General features: G+C 40.5%; 1 protein-coding gene across 4 annotated transcripts in view; it reads left to right on the forward strand.

The window, feature by feature from the left end:
* Positions 1 to 18,367, forward strand: part of mcf2l2 (MCF.2 cell line derived transforming sequence-like 2) — a 133,441-nt gene that overhangs the window by 81,784 nt on the left and 33,290 nt on the right. For all 4 annotated transcript variants that reach the window (XM_053429955.1, XM_053429958.1, XM_053429957.1 and 1 more), the window contains exons 18-25: positions 2,552 to 2,621; positions 6,223 to 6,315; positions 6,806 to 6,898; positions 8,218 to 8,340; positions 9,857 to 9,937; positions 10,380 to 10,520; positions 13,531 to 13,623; positions 14,373 to 14,451. In XM_053429955.1, coding sequence (XP_053285930.1) covers positions 2,552 to 2,621; positions 6,223 to 6,315; positions 6,806 to 6,898; positions 8,218 to 8,340; positions 9,857 to 9,937; positions 10,380 to 10,520; positions 13,531 to 13,623; positions 14,373 to 14,451 — 773 coding nt within the window. The remainder of the gene's footprint in view (positions 1 to 2,551; positions 2,622 to 6,222; positions 6,316 to 6,805; positions 6,899 to 8,217; positions 8,341 to 9,856; positions 9,938 to 10,379; positions 10,521 to 13,530; positions 13,624 to 14,372; positions 14,452 to 18,367) is intronic.

An 18,367-nucleotide genomic window follows, 5' to 3' on the forward strand; every position in this document is an offset into this window, starting at 1 on the left:
GTGAGTCTGGTTTGGCGCATTCCACTTGAACGCCCCTCGCCAACCAACACATGCTTTGCGTTGCGGTGGTTAGGCGGGTATTGCTACGTCGAAACGATAACTTCTCGCAGAGTGTGCATATCACCTTGGTTTTACTGAATGTTCGATCTTTGTTTTTTTGGAACACGATCTTCCCGTCCAGAAGGTCCTCAGGTTCATCAGAATTATCCATGTTGTTTGTTTGTTTGAATGGCAGCTGCCGTCTGACTGCATTACGCCGGGTTCACACCGGACGCGGAAGCGACGCCGAAGCGAGGCGTAAGCGCAGCGCCAATCCTCTGGCTCCCATCCACTCCCATGTTAAACCGCAGCGCTGAACACACCGGAGGCTGAAGCGTAGCGTTGTGCCGCGGCTGCCTAGCACGGTGAAGCGATCGTTTCGGCGTCGAGTCTATTTTTTCCGCTTGACGCGACCGTATCGCGACAGGAAACACACTGAAAAATGATTTTAAACGATATAGATGACATATTTTATATGATATAAATGATCAAATATGCATCCCATACTTTGTATTCACGTTCTGTTGTCTTGGAGTTTTAATTTTACCACTTTTACCAACCACATTATTTAATGTCCCCCTCTGCCCATCCACTACAGCCACACAAGCAGTCATAAAGATAAAAAGAGAGCACGTTAGAGAAGTATAAACCAAAACGAGTCCGTCGATGCAGCTGCGTTGCCTTCCGCGGACTATTCTGCCTTTACGCCACGCTTCGGCGTCGCTTCCGCGTCCGGTGTGAACCCGGCGTTAGAGCGGCAACTAGTGCAGAGGCGGCGGAATTGGAAGGTCCTTCTGCGCATGCGTTAAATGCGTTAAAAAAAAAAAACGAATTAATCCTGTAATTTAATCATAACGCGTTAACGCGTTATTTTTCACAGCTCTAGTTATTATTATGTCTAATATCTGCACAGAGGTCTGTCAGTACACACCTGCAGTAACAGGAAGCGTTACATTCTCTCCGTTTTGTGACAACAAAATAGAATAGTTGTAAAATCCACAGCAGCACTGGAGATTGTTGAAGCCATTTTTGTTTCTTGGTGACATTTGGCAGAAATCTCAGGAGCTGCCGTTGGATGGAAATCTACAACTGAATTTTTCTTATTTCCTTTATAAAAGAAGTAAAGTGTACATACAGTAGCAGCTATAAGCTCATATATAGCTGTTAGGTGTCTGACAGGATGAATAAATTGAAATTATTAGATTTTACTATTTTCCTCTATAAACTGGATTGTGTCAGTCTGCATTAGTGTAAGTGAAAATAATGACAATAAAAAACATCACAAAGACAACTACGTTCAGTGAACATCTCACTAACGTTGTCAAAAAAGTCTGAAAAGCTCTTCAAATTTAAAGTTAGTTGCAGGTCAGGTCTTCTGCATTTACATCTTGAATTATGGGTATACATCATATTGGGCCCATCTGTGTGTCAATAGTTTCAAAAATTGTATATATTAAAAAACATAAAATTCACAAGTGGTTTACACAGACTCGTCTGCTTTGATAATTATGAAAAAAAGCTTAAGATGTTTGGCTCTTTTCTTCACACTAACTCCCACAAATCTGTCTGTCTGCATTCCAGCTTCTCTGTTTGCTGACAGCAGACACACACACAATAAACACAATAATGTTTATTGACATTGAAACAACATGTCATACTATCACTACTAAGTGCTTCAAAAAAGGAGTAAATAAAAAATATAAAAAACACAAAGCTTATTAAAACAATATCATTCAAAATCAAAGACAGCTAATTATATGATACAAAATCAAAAATCTATCGAAACAGCAATCAAATAAAAGCCATTTGGTAAAAAGCACGGTCACACACAAGTTAAGCACACAGTAGCTTGTTTAATTTAGCCATAAGAATTATCCCAAATTAGTTTGACATATATGTCAGTGCGTTAATAGCAGCAAATTGATTTGTGCAATGATCTGGATAATGACTTTAGCCTCCTCCACCTAATCCCCACCAGGAGCCACCCACAGCTCTGTTTGGTACTTGTGTCTCAGTGAGGCTTCAGTCTCTGCAGGAGGAGCAATAAACTACGTCATCAGGAATTACTTCTGTGACTTCCAGCTAAAGTCGGTCCCCCTGCAGTGACAATGGACTTCCTCCCTCTCTCTGTCTTCCTGTTTTATCTTTTCACCCATACATGATTCTCTCCCTGTCTGCGTCAGCACTCCCTTTGATCTCTCTGTGTGAGGTCGACCTATCATTACTGAATCAGATTCTTTCACTTCTTTGATCTCCTTGGTTTACATTTTCATAAACTTCATAGAAATGTGGTCAAGATCCCAATTGTTGTGGGCCTACTCCTGTAAAAATGGAGGTGTAGGAGGTAAAAAATCACCCGTGAAGATCCAAATAAGTAAATAACTAATACAACTAGCACAATTAGACTGAGCTGTTGAAGCAAAAAATTACTAACACGTGTTGGTTTAATGGCATTTGGGTAATTTGGCATTCAGCATGTTCTTATTCCTGTTTGTCCATGGATTCCCTGCAGGACATTTCTGAAAGAGCTGGAGAACAGCATAGAGAAACCAGAGCTGGTTGGAACCTGCTTTCTGAAAAGGGTGAGTAGCTTTGAAACAGTTCTGGAAAGTAACTGATTGCAGTCTGCCCAAGTACTGCACACTGTAGATTTTACATGGATATTCCAAGTTTTTCATTTTACACTAAACGACGTTTCAGAGTAAAATGTTGTCCTGTATAATACATACTTTCTAACAAATTTCAGTATTTAGTTTTGGAGTAGTTACGTACTTTTACTTGCATACTTTAGTACACCTGAGTACTTTTATCATCTAAAATCATGTGTTTTTTTTCATGTAAAAGAACTGAATTCAAATCTTAGAGACTAAAAGAATAAATTACTGAATGTATATATGTATACTCTACTATCGTCATAGGTGGACTTAACCATTAGGCATTAGACTTACAAGCAGTGTTGTATCGGTTCACAGATAAAAAGAATGAGTTCAAAGTTCAGTTCAACAGGTGAAAATTCAGCTCACAGTAACATTTTTATTGGGATGGTTATGATGTAGATGAGGAGTTTACGATTATGTAGTTAACTATTAATCTATGGTGTCGGATCATGATTACATGTCGCTCAAGGCACTTTAACTGAGTCCTGACTGTTAACGTCATGTCTCATGTTGAAAAACTGATGCTGAGGGCCCCATGCGTGTGTTCGCTAAATCTGCCACTGACTATCGTACTAATAATTTATTTGGTACATCTGGAAATTCGAATCCATTCGACTCACCCATAAAGACAATGTTGAGAATATATTTTGTTATTGACAATGTGAACTGAACTGGACTGTTTTGTATTGATTTGGTCCCATACAAATAAAAAATCAATTGAATATTCGGAGAGGTTTTAATAATTGTATTATCTTCTTTTTTAAATATGTGGGGGTAACAATATTAATATACTGCAGTCCATTGCAATCCTCATGAATAAACTGAATGAGTACTTGCTTTATCTGTGTCACCCAGAACTGACCTGGTTTACTGTCATGTTTGTGAAGATACTATTTATGGATGAGCTGTGCAACTGGATTGCATTAGATTTGAATCAGACAGATTTACCTAACGAAGTTACCGGAGTAAGAATAGACAGCCCTTCATCTGAGTACAATCACATAGAACCAATCTGTCTTGAAGGAAATATTATTTCACTGAAAGGTTTTTTATATCTAAATCTAAGTGATTTATATATGTATTTTTTCCTCCTTTTTCTTGAACGATTTCTGCATTTCACATAAGGTCTGTTGCTGATCGGGTGTCAAAGTCCTGTGCTTTTTTTTATGTCTAATGAACAGTTCAAGGAGCGTTTCAAAGGACTTTGGAGGCTCTAGGCAAAAGGGACCTTGGGCCCTACATCTAACTAAACTAAAACCCTCATTCTAGTCTTTAACCAAACCTCTACAAATATGTACTTTTGGGCAGAGAGCTTGTGTGATGGGGCTGCACTTTGAGGTTTACGACCATAGTATTATTGTAGTCGACTATACATATTCGAAGCAGGGGCAGCTGGCAAATAGAGGGCGATAGTGTGCTGCCCTCCCAAAGAATAAAAGAAAAAAAGATGATAGTGACACATTCAGTTAATTATCATTGTAATCATCAGTATTATTTTTTAAATGTCTTAAATTATACAAATTCTTAAGACAGAGTGTCCTGCCTGCTGCCTTTGAATATCATAGTCCAATCAGCTGCAGCGTCAAGCCCTGTTCGGGGTGATTTCCGCTTGGTTGAAAAACGCCCACATAGCTCTCATTTTCAAACTGCATGATGTACATGAACAAAGTTCATTGAAGGGTGAACTGAACTTATCAGTTTACATATGATGAACGTGAATGTGAGCAACATTCATTCCAACGAGAGTTATCATCGCTCACGTTCTAATTCATTCTTTAAATCTTCATCGTATCAGGCCATTACGTGAAATACCAGGAGCAAGCACAATACACACACACACACACACACACACACACACACACACACGCACACACACACACACGCACACATGCACACACACACACACGCATGCACAAACACACACACGTATACACACACACACAACAGGCCCCGCCCCGACTCACTCGCTCAGAGCAAAACACAGTGTGAGATGAGGAGTGTTACCGTAAAGCAGCGACTCAGTGACTTTGTTACTGACCGGCTTTCTTACCTGTTCTCACTTTAACATATAAACACTCATCAGTTATCAGGACCTGATCATTACATGAACTTTACTCAGTGTTTGTTTGATTTGCTCCAGAGTTTATGAGGCTGCATATAAACATCATCGCAACAATTGTCCACCCTGAGAAGTTTGGCAGGACTGATTCGACTGGCAATTGCCTGTTTTTATTACATCTCTGGTTATGAAAGGTTTCCTCCAACAGATAAGCTTATTGGGTAAGACCAATAAGTAATTAGCAAGCTTATATTTGCAGGAAACAGGGTTTTTATATATGGAAGAGATGGGGTCAACCAGTCAGTGAAGGGCTGAATGTTTTTTTTAGACTTTGTGTCCTCTTAAGTGCAATCGGATCGAATCAACTACAACTACAGTGCAGTGTATGTAAGATCACATTTAATCACACATACTAATACAGGCACTACTCACAAGTGTGAATGTTGTGAACAGGGAGAAGCTAAGTATAACATGCGCCCTGCTGCTCCATGGAAAGCACTACAGAAAGTGAGACGTGAGTGTATTTATTTGACTTCCTGTTTGTCAGGGCAGGAGCAAGGGAGGAGGTCTGTCTTCGCCTTTACAAGCACTGCATCCAGCTGCTTTAAGCGTTTCAAGCCAGATTTTCCTCTCTGTACCTGCAGCATACAGCGGCAGCTGGATCAGAGCTGTGGAGAACATGACTGCAGAAACGATTAACTAAGAGTGCTGTTGAATCTGGCACTGGATGCCCAAAGAGTCTATAAGTGAAGACAAATGCATAACCATGGTTAGATAAACAGTTAATGGAAAATATTTTTGAGACAGCTGTGGCTGAGGGGTTGGAGTGGGTCATCCACTCACAAGATGGTCAGCGGTTTGATCCCAGTCTCCCCATTACGCATGCCTGACAAGCAGTGCAATTCCACGTTTGAACCATGCCGAACAGCTCTTATCAGATCGAATTAGTTAACATGTACGTGGAAATGAATGGCAAGCTGTTCTGTGGCAAGGGCATAAAGCTCTTTTCCAACATGTCCTTCAAGGGAACTATGGAGAACTTGGTCCAGTCTTTCTCTGCAGTTTATCTTTCATACATGCAAAATGTAGGGGGCGGTTCACTGATCAGACTCGTTCACAAGAGTAAAACACACCGGATCCATGTGAATGGTGGAGCAGTAGGCAGAGGCAGGAACTAAAGTATGAACTCTGCTGCAGGGATGACATGATTATGTTTACAGCACATCAATACCAGCGCTGGCTCTTTTCAACACAAACTCTGCACATAGATGCAATGTATGAATATGTATACGAATGGATGGATGGCAAAATTGTATAGTTTTAAAGATTAGAAAAGGGCTTTATAAATACAGACCACTTACCATTTAACTGACAAACTTCATATTCCAGCTGTAGCTGAAAAAGACCCGAAACTGATGAGAGATGATTGAAGAAGCTAACTTCACTCACATGTCTTTATTTTGTCAGAAAGAAGAGCTCCAGGTGTATCAGAAGTACTGTCAGAACAAACCCCGCTCTGAAGTTCTCTGGAGACAGTGTGGAGACAGTCTCTTCTTTCAGGTAACCCACGCACGCACGCACGCACGCACGCACGCATGCATGCAAACAAACACACACACAAACACAAACACACACACACAAACACACACACACACACACACTAGGACACAACAACCACCTCAAACTGCATAATCTAATTTTCTTTAAGTGAGGCCTCATATAGCAGCAACTAACTGTAACGTGACTCCCCTGAGATTCACTTAGTAACATCTTTTTTGGGTGAGAAGTTGATAAGTTCAGCCATTAGGCACTGGTGCTACTGTCCATGACAGACTGCAGTCTTTGTTAAAATACATCCTTTATTTAAGAAACCTTATGAAAGCATTTAACTCACCTGATGGCAAATCTACAAAAACTGCTGTCCCTTTTATGCCCGAACCCAATGAGGTGTTGTGTGTTTTGCCGAGTGTAGTTTTAATGCTAAGTTTAGCCCTGCTGGTGTGTCTGGCGTCCCTTCCTGATGAAGAGCGTTTGGGTTTTCTCACAACAGGAATGCCAGAAGAAACTGGACCACAAACTCTCCCTGGATGCCTACTTGCTAAAGCCTGTCCAGAGGATCACCAAATACCAACTCATGCTCAAGGTAGCCACACACACAAACCCACACAGACACACATACACATGAAGAGAAGAACATGAATAATACAAAATAAAATAAAAGGATAGAAATTAAATAAGAACAACAGTTCAAATAGAGTTTGGAACTTGAGTTTGGCTGCAGTTTTAGTACTGAGCATACGACTGGAGCAGATACATACACTGCAGGAACCGATTAGTGGCTGCGTCACAGTTTTGCAATAGAACTTGCTGCAGAAGGGAAGAGATCACCACATACATGCACACACACACACATACACACACAGACTGAGAGAGACACTAACAAGAAACACAAGGCAGAGAAGGGGGGGGGGGGGGGCAGAAATACTATACGAATGGAAGAAGCACAGCCGAGTAGATAACATGAAACCAGAGCAGCTGCACCTTATTGCATGTGAACAAATGATTTGTTTTACCAGCAGTGGTTTGCTGACATCTCTCCATACAAACCCTTGGTATTATAATGAGTCAGGTTCTACTAGAAAAAGACCTGCTCCACATAATCTCCCACAAGAGCCACCCAGAGCTCTGTTTGACTCTGGAGTCACTGTGAGGCTTCAGTCTTTTCACTACAGATCGAACAGTAATAAACAGATACATCTGGTCTGTATTCTGTAATGTGTAAATCTGCAGGCTTCATCAACAAGTTATAACAAGAAAAATATGCATTTAATCACTTATTACGATACACATTTTTCCAATAAACCATTTGTGCCTCTGGATTCCTCCAGAGCTTCCTCGTTGTAGGTGAGCTGGTTTAGCACTGGTCGTCAGGACTCGTCCTCTGGTCTTTTCCACTGACATTCCAGGCTTATTCTAAAACCATTTAAATGTCAATATTTTGCATGAATACAACATATACGACAGGTTGCTATGGCTCAGTAGGTAGAGTGGGTCGTCCAAAGTGGTTCACATAGATGCACTGTATCATTGTGTTTGTGACTGGCAAACATACTGTAATGTGTCTGAGTGGTCATCAAGACTGGAAAAGCGCCTTTTAAAATATGAAATATATAAAAATAAATAAAAATAGAGATAATTTACCATTTAATTCATTACACTCATCAAAGTCAAAATTAAAACTAGATCGATTGATTACAGAAGATGTCTTTTTGATGTTTACAGTGTAAAGCAGAGGCTATCTCAAAAGGGCTGTAATCCCCTCCCCTCCAATGGGCCAGGACTGTTAGCAAGATAAAATAAATACTCTTATCATGATCCTCCCCCTGAGCCTCACAAGTGTTTTCTTCTTTTATCCTGCCTTGTTCCATCTTTCTAACCAGCTTCCTCCTTCCTGTCTCCCAGGAGATGTTGAAATGCAGTAAAAGTGAGGGCATGGCTGAGCTGGAGGAAGCTTTAGCGACCATGTTGGATATCATCAAGTCTGTCAACGACTCCATGCACCAGATAGCCATCACAGGCTTCGAGGTCAGTATGAAGAATTCATTCATCATTCTTGTACTCGATGAAAATAAAGTTAAATAATTTAATTTGAAATATAAGGAAACAAGCAGCTAAGTCATATTAATCTACTTTAGGTTGGTAGACTGCTCAGTATAAAACGTACTTTTTGTTTATTTAAACCTCTGTTTAAATAAACAAAAATGAGAAAAGTGAAAATGTTTTTGGACATTTTACAAATTTATTGAAAATCTCAAATTATTGTTTACAAAAGTATTCCACCCCTTAATTCAGCACTTTGTAAAAGCATCCCTATACCCAGCACAATTTCAGGTGCAGGACTGATGATCAGAGGAAACAGGTAGGAAGTGATCTCAGGTGGCAAAGGTGGGTCTTCTCTAGATGTATAGGAGGATACAGGAATCCACAGGAGGTGTGACATAAGACCTGAACTGGCTGGCAGGTGAAGATGATAACCAGAAACAATTGAAGCTGGCACTTGGAGCATCTGTCAAAAGAAGGATGATCTGTCTGACCGTTGGCTAAGAGGATGTGGGAGGCATTATGCTGACATGACCATGTCACTTTTAAACTTAGTTACAGTTAAACTTAGTTTAGGTTTAGGCTTTGTACCATGGAGCTGGCAGAGTAAAGTCCATTTAATGTCTTTTGACATGCACTTCAGCGTTCACACACCTACTGGTATTCTGTGTAATTTCTAGAAAATGTGAGGGTTTCCGTGCATGTGTGTGAACACAGCTTTCGTTTCTCACACAGCACAAAGCTTCTGTCTGGGTAACAGAGTGCTGGATAGAGCAGACACAGAGAGATGAACCCCTGGCTCACTGTGCTGTATAGAGAATCTCTCCTATGAAAAGTTAGCTGTGGATTGTCCAAAAAGTCACTATAAATATGTTGCTTTCCGGAAATCAAAAAGATGGTTTAACAACTTGATAATAGAAACTGTCTGCACCAGCTCCTTTTGAAAAGGCACTGGCCGATAGAAAGTCCTAAAACTCGACCAAATGGAGTAACTTCAGTCAAACTTACCTCGACGACCAATGACCTTGATCACAAACTATCAAGGACATTCAGAGATGTAGGGCTGGTACAAGCAAAAAAAGGGTTGACTGAAGTCAGTGTACTTTTTATCCGTCCATCCACCTCAGCCTCCGCTCTGCACAGAACAATTTCTTCCTTCCCTGGCATTTACAATGCTTTTGCAGCTCATGACCAGAGGAATAGTGGAATAATCAACTTAAGGTAAAGATAACTGAATTCATGACAATGAAATTGGAATAGCTATGGTACAGATTGTGTTTTAATGCCATACAAAAATATCTGTTAGATATTTTACCTTTGTTTTCCTTCATGGTTTTTTTATTTATTTATTCTTAACCATTGATCTGTCACACTGAAAGAGCCAAAGTGGGATCATGCACACTGAGTGGCTGCCTGCCACCTCATCAACACCCATCTCTATTTAATCTCCTATTAATGAGAGGTGCTCTAAAAGTCTGACTGTGTTTGTTTGTGTTCACAGGGAAACCTGAGTGAGCTGGGGAAGCTGCTTATGCAGGGATCTTTCAATGTGTGGACTGACCACAAGAGAGGCCACAGCAAGGTACAACCTCACTTCCATTCATCATCAGTGATGCTGGGTATAAACTTTATAATGCTGTGCTTTTTAACATTGGTCAGTCGAAAGGCTATAAAATAGTTCAGCTACTGCAAATCATGTGTACTTTACATTTTTAATCCCAATATCTTTAGTTGCATGCTGCACATTTTTTGAATTAACTGCATCAATAACTAGTTTGAGCACTAAAAGTATTAATTTGTAACACTCAACGAATGCAAGTGCATAGTGTTTGATTGGTTACACTTTGATCTGGTTTTTTGAGTATAGTTTTAGAGGAGTGTTGCTGACCACAGTTGCTGACGACACCAAAATTATTTCACAGATGATATATTACCAAGTTACTACACTTTAAACCTTGTAGTTGGACTGTGGAGTGACAGCTGGACAAGCATACAGACAAAATGACTTACTGACCTGATTTCAGGTGAAGGACCTGGCCAGGTTTAAGCCCATGCAGAGGCACCTTTTCCTGTACGACAAGATGCTGCTGTTTTGTAAGAAGCGAGAGGAGACCATCGATGGCCATGATAAGACCCCATCCTACAGCTTCAAACACTCACTCAAGGTTGGTACTAATCAGCCATCACCCATCACCACCTGAAAAAAGGTTATTTTTTTCCAGTTGCCCCTTTTGTTGTGTTTGTGTGATTTCTTTGTGTCCGACGAAGTAATAAAGTGTCTGCAGCCCTACATGTTTTCAGTTGAACTTAACTCTTAATCAAAGGCTCCCTCTGGGCTTGCCAACCTGTAGAAGTGCTGTGGAGCTGTATTGTTAATTGAGGACACACATGCACCAATGCACGTGTGCCATGACACACATTCCTGTCAGTGGGGTCACAGTCTTCCAGGGACCTACAGCTGGTGGTAACACACCGTGATGTGCAGCAATGGTCATTTCTGGTTAGTGCAACCCACAGTAAACACAATACAGACTCACTGTCACTGTATAAATGTGTTATGATGCATGTGTACGTTGCCTATACACGTGTTCATTACAATCTGTGTGTGTGTTTAACTGGTACAAGCTTTGGTGTCTAATATTTGGTGTTGGACAGTTAGATTATTGGCCATATAAGAAAGTATACAATACTCTAAATCCATCAATAATCAATGACCTTCTTTAAGACTGTGTCAGACAGTCAACCATATCAGAGTTTTGAGGGAGTGCCAGGCAAAGCCAAGATTGTGACTGGGCTTCCACCTAAACAAAGATTCAAAAATCACCTGAATTCAAACTCACCATCATCATTCTCTTGTGTGATTTTAATATAACAGGTTTAATCTACTTTGCTGCTGCACACCAGAGGATAATCCGGCTCATTTTAGACACAATTTAGGAGAATTTTTCAAGTCAAATTATTATTTGTAAAGCAAAAAGTGTTTGGTAATATACAGTGCCTTGCATAAGTATTCACCCCCCTTGGACTTTTTCCCATTATGTACTGTTACTAACTGGAATTCAAATAGACTTAAATAAACTTTTTCCCGTTTGATCAACAAAACATGCATAGTACTTTGGAGGTGCAAAATAAATTTTATTGTGACACAAACAATAATGAGAACAAAAAAGTTGACATCTGTTGGGTGCATAAGTATTCACACCCCTGTGTCAATACTTGGTAGAACCCCCTTTCGCTGCAATTACAGCTGCAAGTCTTTTGGGGTATGTCTCTACCAGCTTTGCACATCTAGAGATGGAAAGGTTTGTCCATTCTTCTTGGCAAAAAAGATGAAGCTCAGTCAGATTGGATGGAGACCGTCTGTGAACCGCAATCTTCAAGTCTTGCCATAGATTCTCTATTGGATTGAGGTCTGGGCTTTGACTGGGCCATTTTAAGACATTAACATTCTTTAATCCAAACCATTCCTTTGTAGCTCTGGCTGTATGTTTAGGGTCATTGTCCTGCTGGAAGATGAACCTCCGCCCCAGTCTCAAGTCTTTTGCAGACTGCATCAGATTTTCTTCAAGGATTTCCCTGTATTTGGCTCCATCCATCTTTCCCTCTATTCTGACCAGTTTCCCTGTACCTGCTGAAGAGAAGCATCCCCACAGCATGATGCTACCACCACCATGTTTCACTGTTGGGATGGTGTGCTCAGGGTGATGGGCAGTGTTGGGTTTTCGCCACACATAGCGTTTTGCATTGAGGCCAAAAAGTTCAATTTTGGTCTCATCTGACCAGAGCACCTTCTTCCACATGTTTGCTGTGTCTCCCACATGGCTTCTGGCAAACTCCAAACGGGATTTTTTATGGATCCCTTTCAACAATGGCTTTCTTCTTGCCACTCTTCCATAAAGGCCAGATTTGTGGAGTAGACGACTAATAGTTGTCCTGTGGACAGATTCTCCCACCTCAGCTGTGGATCTCTGCAACTCCTCCAGAGTAACCATGGGCCTCCTGGTTGCTTCTCTGATTAATTTTCTCCTTGTCCGACTCTTCAGTTTGGGTGGACGGCCTCCTCTTGGTAGGTTTGCGGTTGTGCCATATTCTTTCCATTTTCTTATGATGGATTTTATGGTGCTCAGAGAGATGTTCAAAGCTCTGGATATTTTTTTATAACCTAACCCTGCTTCATATTTCTCCACAACTGACCTGTTTGGTGAGCTCCTTGGTCTTCATGATGCCGTTTGTTTAGTAATGATCTCCAACAAACTCTGAGTCCGTCACAGAACAGGTGTATTTGTACTGAGATTAAATTGCAGACAGGTGGACCCTATTTACTAATTATGTGACTTGCAAATGTGACTTGTGAATGCAATTGGTCGCACCAGATCTTTGTTAGGGGTTTCACAGTAAAGGGGGTGAATACATATGCACTCAACACTTTTCAGATTTTTATTTGTAAATAATTGTGAAATCCATGTAATATTTCCCCCCACTTCCAAATGATGCACTATTTTGTGTTGGTCCATTACATAAACTCACGATGAAATTAATTTTAATCTGTGGTTATACCATGACAAAATGTAGAAAAGTCCAAAGGGGGTGAATACTTATGCAAGGCACTGTATAAACATGAATAGAAGAAAATGAATAATACAAAATAAAGTAAAAGGATAGAAATTAAATAAGAACAACAGTTCAAATGGAGTTTGGAACTTGAGTTTGGCTGCAGTTTTAGTACTGAGCATACGACTGGAGCAGATACATACACTGCAGGAACCGATTAGTGGCTGCGTCACAGTTTTGCAAAAGAACTTGCTGCAGAAGGGAAGAGATCACCACATACACACACACACACACACACATACACACACAGACTGAGAGAGACACTAACAAGAAACACAAGGCAAGGAGGGGGGGGGGGGGGTAACATGGAACCAGAGCAGCTGCACCTTATTGCATGTGAACAAATGTTTTGTTTTACCAGCAGTGGTTTGCTGACATCTCTCCATACAAACCCTTGGCATTATAATGAGTCAGGTTCTACTAGAAAAAGAACTCTACAAAAAGCAAGTCATAAACAGATCAGGATGTACTACTTATATATCTGTTTCTATAATTGTTTACATCACAACTTCAGCCTCAGTGGCTTCTGAATCTCAGAGCATCTCTGTCTTTCTGTCTGTCCAGATGAGCGCTGTGGGCATCACAGAGAACGTCAAAGGAGACATCAAGAAGTTTGAGGTGTGGTACAACGGCAGAGAGGAGGTTTACATCATCCAGGTATGATATATATATATATAGATACACTTATTATATTTTGCCTATACTCTACAAACCTTACTTTCAAGAAAAAAATATTGTTTCAACTTTTGTAACTGAAGTTTCACAAAATTATTTGTTTTTGTTTCCATTGCTGTCATGGCAACTGTGCTGTCTGTAAAGCAGAGTCACTGATCTGACTCCAGCATAAGAACTTTGATGTTTGCTTTCATCTTGTCTTATTTTTATATGTCAAAGTTAGTTAATACTACATATTAAACCAGCAAACCAGCAAAAAATGTCATTAAGTTAACACTGAGTGAAACACTAATGGTAAATGGTAAAAAACATGGATATTTGAGTGAAAGTGTTCTTTTTTTTCAAGTGTTATAACATTTTGATAGCTAAGAACCACTTAATTGTTTCATTAATGTTTAATTCGGTTCATACATGATTGTTGGGAGGCTTCAAGTGTTGTTTTCCATGATCATCCTCTTGGGGACAGTGTTGCACCTCACACATTTCCCCACTAAAAAGTTTCTCTCTCAAAGTAATACAGGATGCTTTGTTATGCAAGGTACTTGATTGTGTGTGTGTGTGTGTGTGTGTGTGTGTGTGTGTGTGTGTGTGTGTGTGTGTGTGTGTGTGTGTGTGTGTGTGTGTATGTGCCTGTGTGTGTGTGTGTGTGTGTGTGTGTGTGTGTGTGTGTGTGTGTGTGTGTGTGTGTGTGTGTGTGTGTGCGTGTGTGTGGTATGTTTATTATTTCCCAGGCTCCTTCCATGGATGTTAAAAATATGTGGGTGTCAGAGATTCGCAAAGTTCTTACCGGCCAGCTGGAGGCATGTAGAGGTATGCACACAGACACACACACACACACAATTACCTGTGTCGTAGTCTATTGGTTTTGGGTCACAAAGGATTATGTTGCTTACAAATAAACTATGAATGGACTAATTGAAAACAGTACATTACTAAAACCTTCAATTAATATACTGCTAGAAAGTTAAATGCAAATGAGAATATTCATTTCAATGAATGACTCCTAATGGCTCAGGTTTGAAGGCGTTTCCAATATCCAGTCAGCTGCTTTAAATTTGTGCTGTTTACATAACTTAAAGGATTTGACTCAGTATCTTCAGTAGCCTCCTCCAGAGCCATACAGGACATTCTAAATGTATTGCACATATTTTGTTATGTTACATTTATGTAACATAATTATTTAACATAATTATTTTGTTATGTTACACTTTTTCCAAGGCTCCAGACCAAAAATGTATCAATACATGACAAATCAGTGGAGTGTTCCTTTTTAAAGTCATTTATTAAAGAATAATGCATTCCACATTTTGCACTTCAACAATGTGAAGACAAAACAAATAATGACAAGATGAGTCTCTGAGAAATAGTGACAGTATTTTCTGTCATTTTGTAGATGAAAATATCGATAAAAAATCAATGTATTATTATCAAGTATAATAATAGTGATAAAACAAATGCAGTATAGAAATGTGCTGTACATCCACTTTCAGACAAACCAACTTACTCCCGGGTCTGTGTGTCCACTGGCTTCTGTAACCTTCTCTCCCTGGGTTTTTGCACCTCCCTCTGCCTTTCGTCCACAGTTCCACTCTGTGGTCCTGACTGACACGAAAAATAAACTCTGTACGCCACACACTTACCCCGACTGACAGTCCAACTGTTTGTGTGTGTGTGTGTGTGTGTGTGTGTGTGTGTGTGTGTGTGTGTGTGTGTGTGTGTGTGTGTGTGTGTGTGTGTGTGTGTGTGTGTGTGTGTGTGTGTGTGTGTGTGTGTGTGTGTGTGTGTGTGTGTGTGTGTGCGTGTGCCTGAAGGTGTGAACAGACTGATAACACCGCAGTCATGTCATGAAGCCTGGAGAGCAGAGACTTTGGAAGCTCTGATGGTCCACTGCGTGTGTTGGGGGGTGTGTGTGTGTGTGTGTGTGTGTGTGTGTGTGTGTGTGTACAACTGTGAGTCCATGTAAGGAATGTAGAGAGAGAATAAAATTGGTCTGGGAAAAGAGATGGAGTGGAACCTGATGGGAAGAAAGGAGAAGAGAGTGGTGAAACGATGGAATAGTGACAAAGAAACTGACAGAGAAAGAGAGAGATTTCCAGGGTGGGGATGGAGGCTGAGAGGCAGTGCAGCGGGGAATGAAGAGGTGAAAACGAGGAGGTGAGGGTGAGAAAAAAGCAAGAGGGAGCAAAGGACTAAAAAGGAGAACAGCAGTTATTTTAGCTGTGTGTTAAAAAAGAATGAGAGAAGATGGGTGATGATGAGACAGAGAGAAGAGAGCTGGAGCGTATGTTAATGTAGGTTTTGTAGGAGTCGAGGGAATCGCGGAGTCCGGAGATCTTCTTGTTTTGTGCGCCTCTCGGCGTGCGTTTATTTTGACCAAACAATTCACTCACAGAGAACTCCCGGGCGCCAGCAAAACATCCGCTTTTAACCACACCCAGTGCACTTGTTACCTTGGTAACCCCACAGCTCCTTACCGGGTGTGTAAGTGTGCAAACCACATTAGTTTAAACCGTCTTTGTTGAATTCTGCATTATCACCGGTCCCCTACAGTTTCATCTTTTGGTATTAAGACAAAATCACTTTAATTTAAGCTCCAATTCTCATAGTAGTTTTTAAGAATGAACACACTCATGTCCATGACAACCAAGCAAACTGTAGTGAGACCATGAGATTTTGAAGTAGTGAAGGTTTATGCTTGATCTAAGGTTGAGAATTGGTGACTATATCTATCAGTGGAAATACTCATACCAAAGATGAGCTGAGATATGTAGTGACATCACTCCAAAGAAATGTGACAGGAATCTGATGATCAGAGGCTGAACTGTAACAACGGCCGCTGACTAAAACTGTGTCGCACAATGACGGCGGGTACAGCAGGTATGGACGTTTATGTTGGTGATGATATGACTGACTGCTTGAAATTCTTGTTTGATGAATAAGTTTTGATATTGATACGTTTGTCAGTAGGAGTGGATCCTGGACCCGTTTACTGACACAAAGTTGAATGAAAACCAGATACAGTACAAAACAAACACATTCTGTAAAATAAACAGCCCATGATAAGTCCCTCATCATTAGTCGTTCTGTTGTGTAGCTGTGATTTGTATGCTACTCCATAGCAAACTAATGTCTGTGGTAACAATGACATCCAGATAACAGCCTGTCTCATACGTAGATACACATTTCTCAACGGCAGATATCTCAGAATCTGATCAGACACATACACACAAGTTTGTACTAATATCTTAGTGAGGACACTCATTGACGTAATGCATGCCCTAGCACCTTACCCCTAACCCTAAGACCAAGTCTTACCCTCTTATAGCCCACTGAAAAAATTAGGACCAGTCAAAATGTTCTCACTTTCCAAAAATGCCCTCACTCTGCTTAAAATGGTCCTCACAAAGATATACAGTTAGGTCCATAAATATTTGGACATTGACACAATTTTCATCATTTTGGCTCTGTACACCACCACATTGGATTTGAAATGAAACAATCAAGATGTGCGTTAAGTGCATACTTTCAGCTTTAATTTGAGGATATTTACATCCAAATCAGGTGAACGATGTAGGAATTACAACACATTTTATATGTGGCCCTCCCTTTTTAAGGGACCAAAAGTAATTGGACAAACTAACATAATCATAAATGTAATTGTCACTTTGAATATTTGGTTGCAAATCCTTTGCAGTCAATGACAGCCTGAAGTCTGGAACCCGTAGACATCACCAGACAATGGGTTTCGTCCCTGGTGATGCTCTGCCAGGCCTCTAATGCAGCTGTGTTCAGTTCCTGCTTGTTCTTGGGGCATTTTCCCTTCAGTTTTGTCTTCAGCAAGTGAAATGCATGCTCAATTGGATTCAGGTCAGGAGATTGACTTGGGCATTGCAGAACATTCCACTTCTTTACCTTAAAAACTCTTTGTTTGCTTTCGCAGTATGCTTCGGGTCATTGTCCATCTGCACTGTGAAGCGCAGTCCAATGAGTTCTGAAGCATTTGGCTTAATATGAGCAGATAATATTTCCCGAAACACTTCAGAATTCATCCTACTGCTTTTGTCAGCAGTCACATCATCAATAAATACAAGGGAACCAGTTCCATTGGCAGCCATACATGCCCACGCCATAACACTACCTCCACCATGCTTCACTGATGAGGTGGTATGATTTGGATCATGAGCAGTTACTTCCCTTCTCCATACTCTTCTCTTCCCATCGTTCTGGTACAAGTTGATTTTGGTCTCATCTGTCCATAGGATGTTGTTCCAGAACTGTACAGGCTCTTTTAAATGTCGTTTGGCAAACTCTAATCTGGTCTTCCTGTTTTTGAGGCTCACCAATGGTTTACATATTGTGGTGAACCCTCTGTATTTGCTCTTGTGAAGTCTTCTCTTGATTGTTGACTTTGACACAGAAACGCATACCTCCTGGAGAGTGTTCTTGATCTGGCCAACTGTTGTGAAGGGGTTTTTCTTCACCAGGGAAATAATTATTCTGTCATCCACCACAGATGTTTTCCGTGGTCTTCCGGGTCTTTTGGTGTTGCTGATCTCACCAGTGCGTTCTTTCTTTTTAAGAATGTACCAAACAGTTGATTTTGGCCACACCTAAAGTTTTTGCTATCTCTCCGATAGGTTTGTTTTGATTTTTCAGCCAAATGATGGCTTGCTTCATTGATAGTGACAGCTCTTTGGACTTCATAATTAGAGTTGACAGCAACAGA

The sequence above is a fragment of the Pleuronectes platessa genome, chromosome 9, assembly GCF_947347685.1.
Source record: "Pleuronectes platessa chromosome 9, fPlePla1.1, whole genome shotgun sequence".
In the NCBI taxonomy this organism is placed as follows: domain Eukaryota; kingdom Metazoa; phylum Chordata; class Actinopteri; order Pleuronectiformes; family Pleuronectidae; genus Pleuronectes; species Pleuronectes platessa.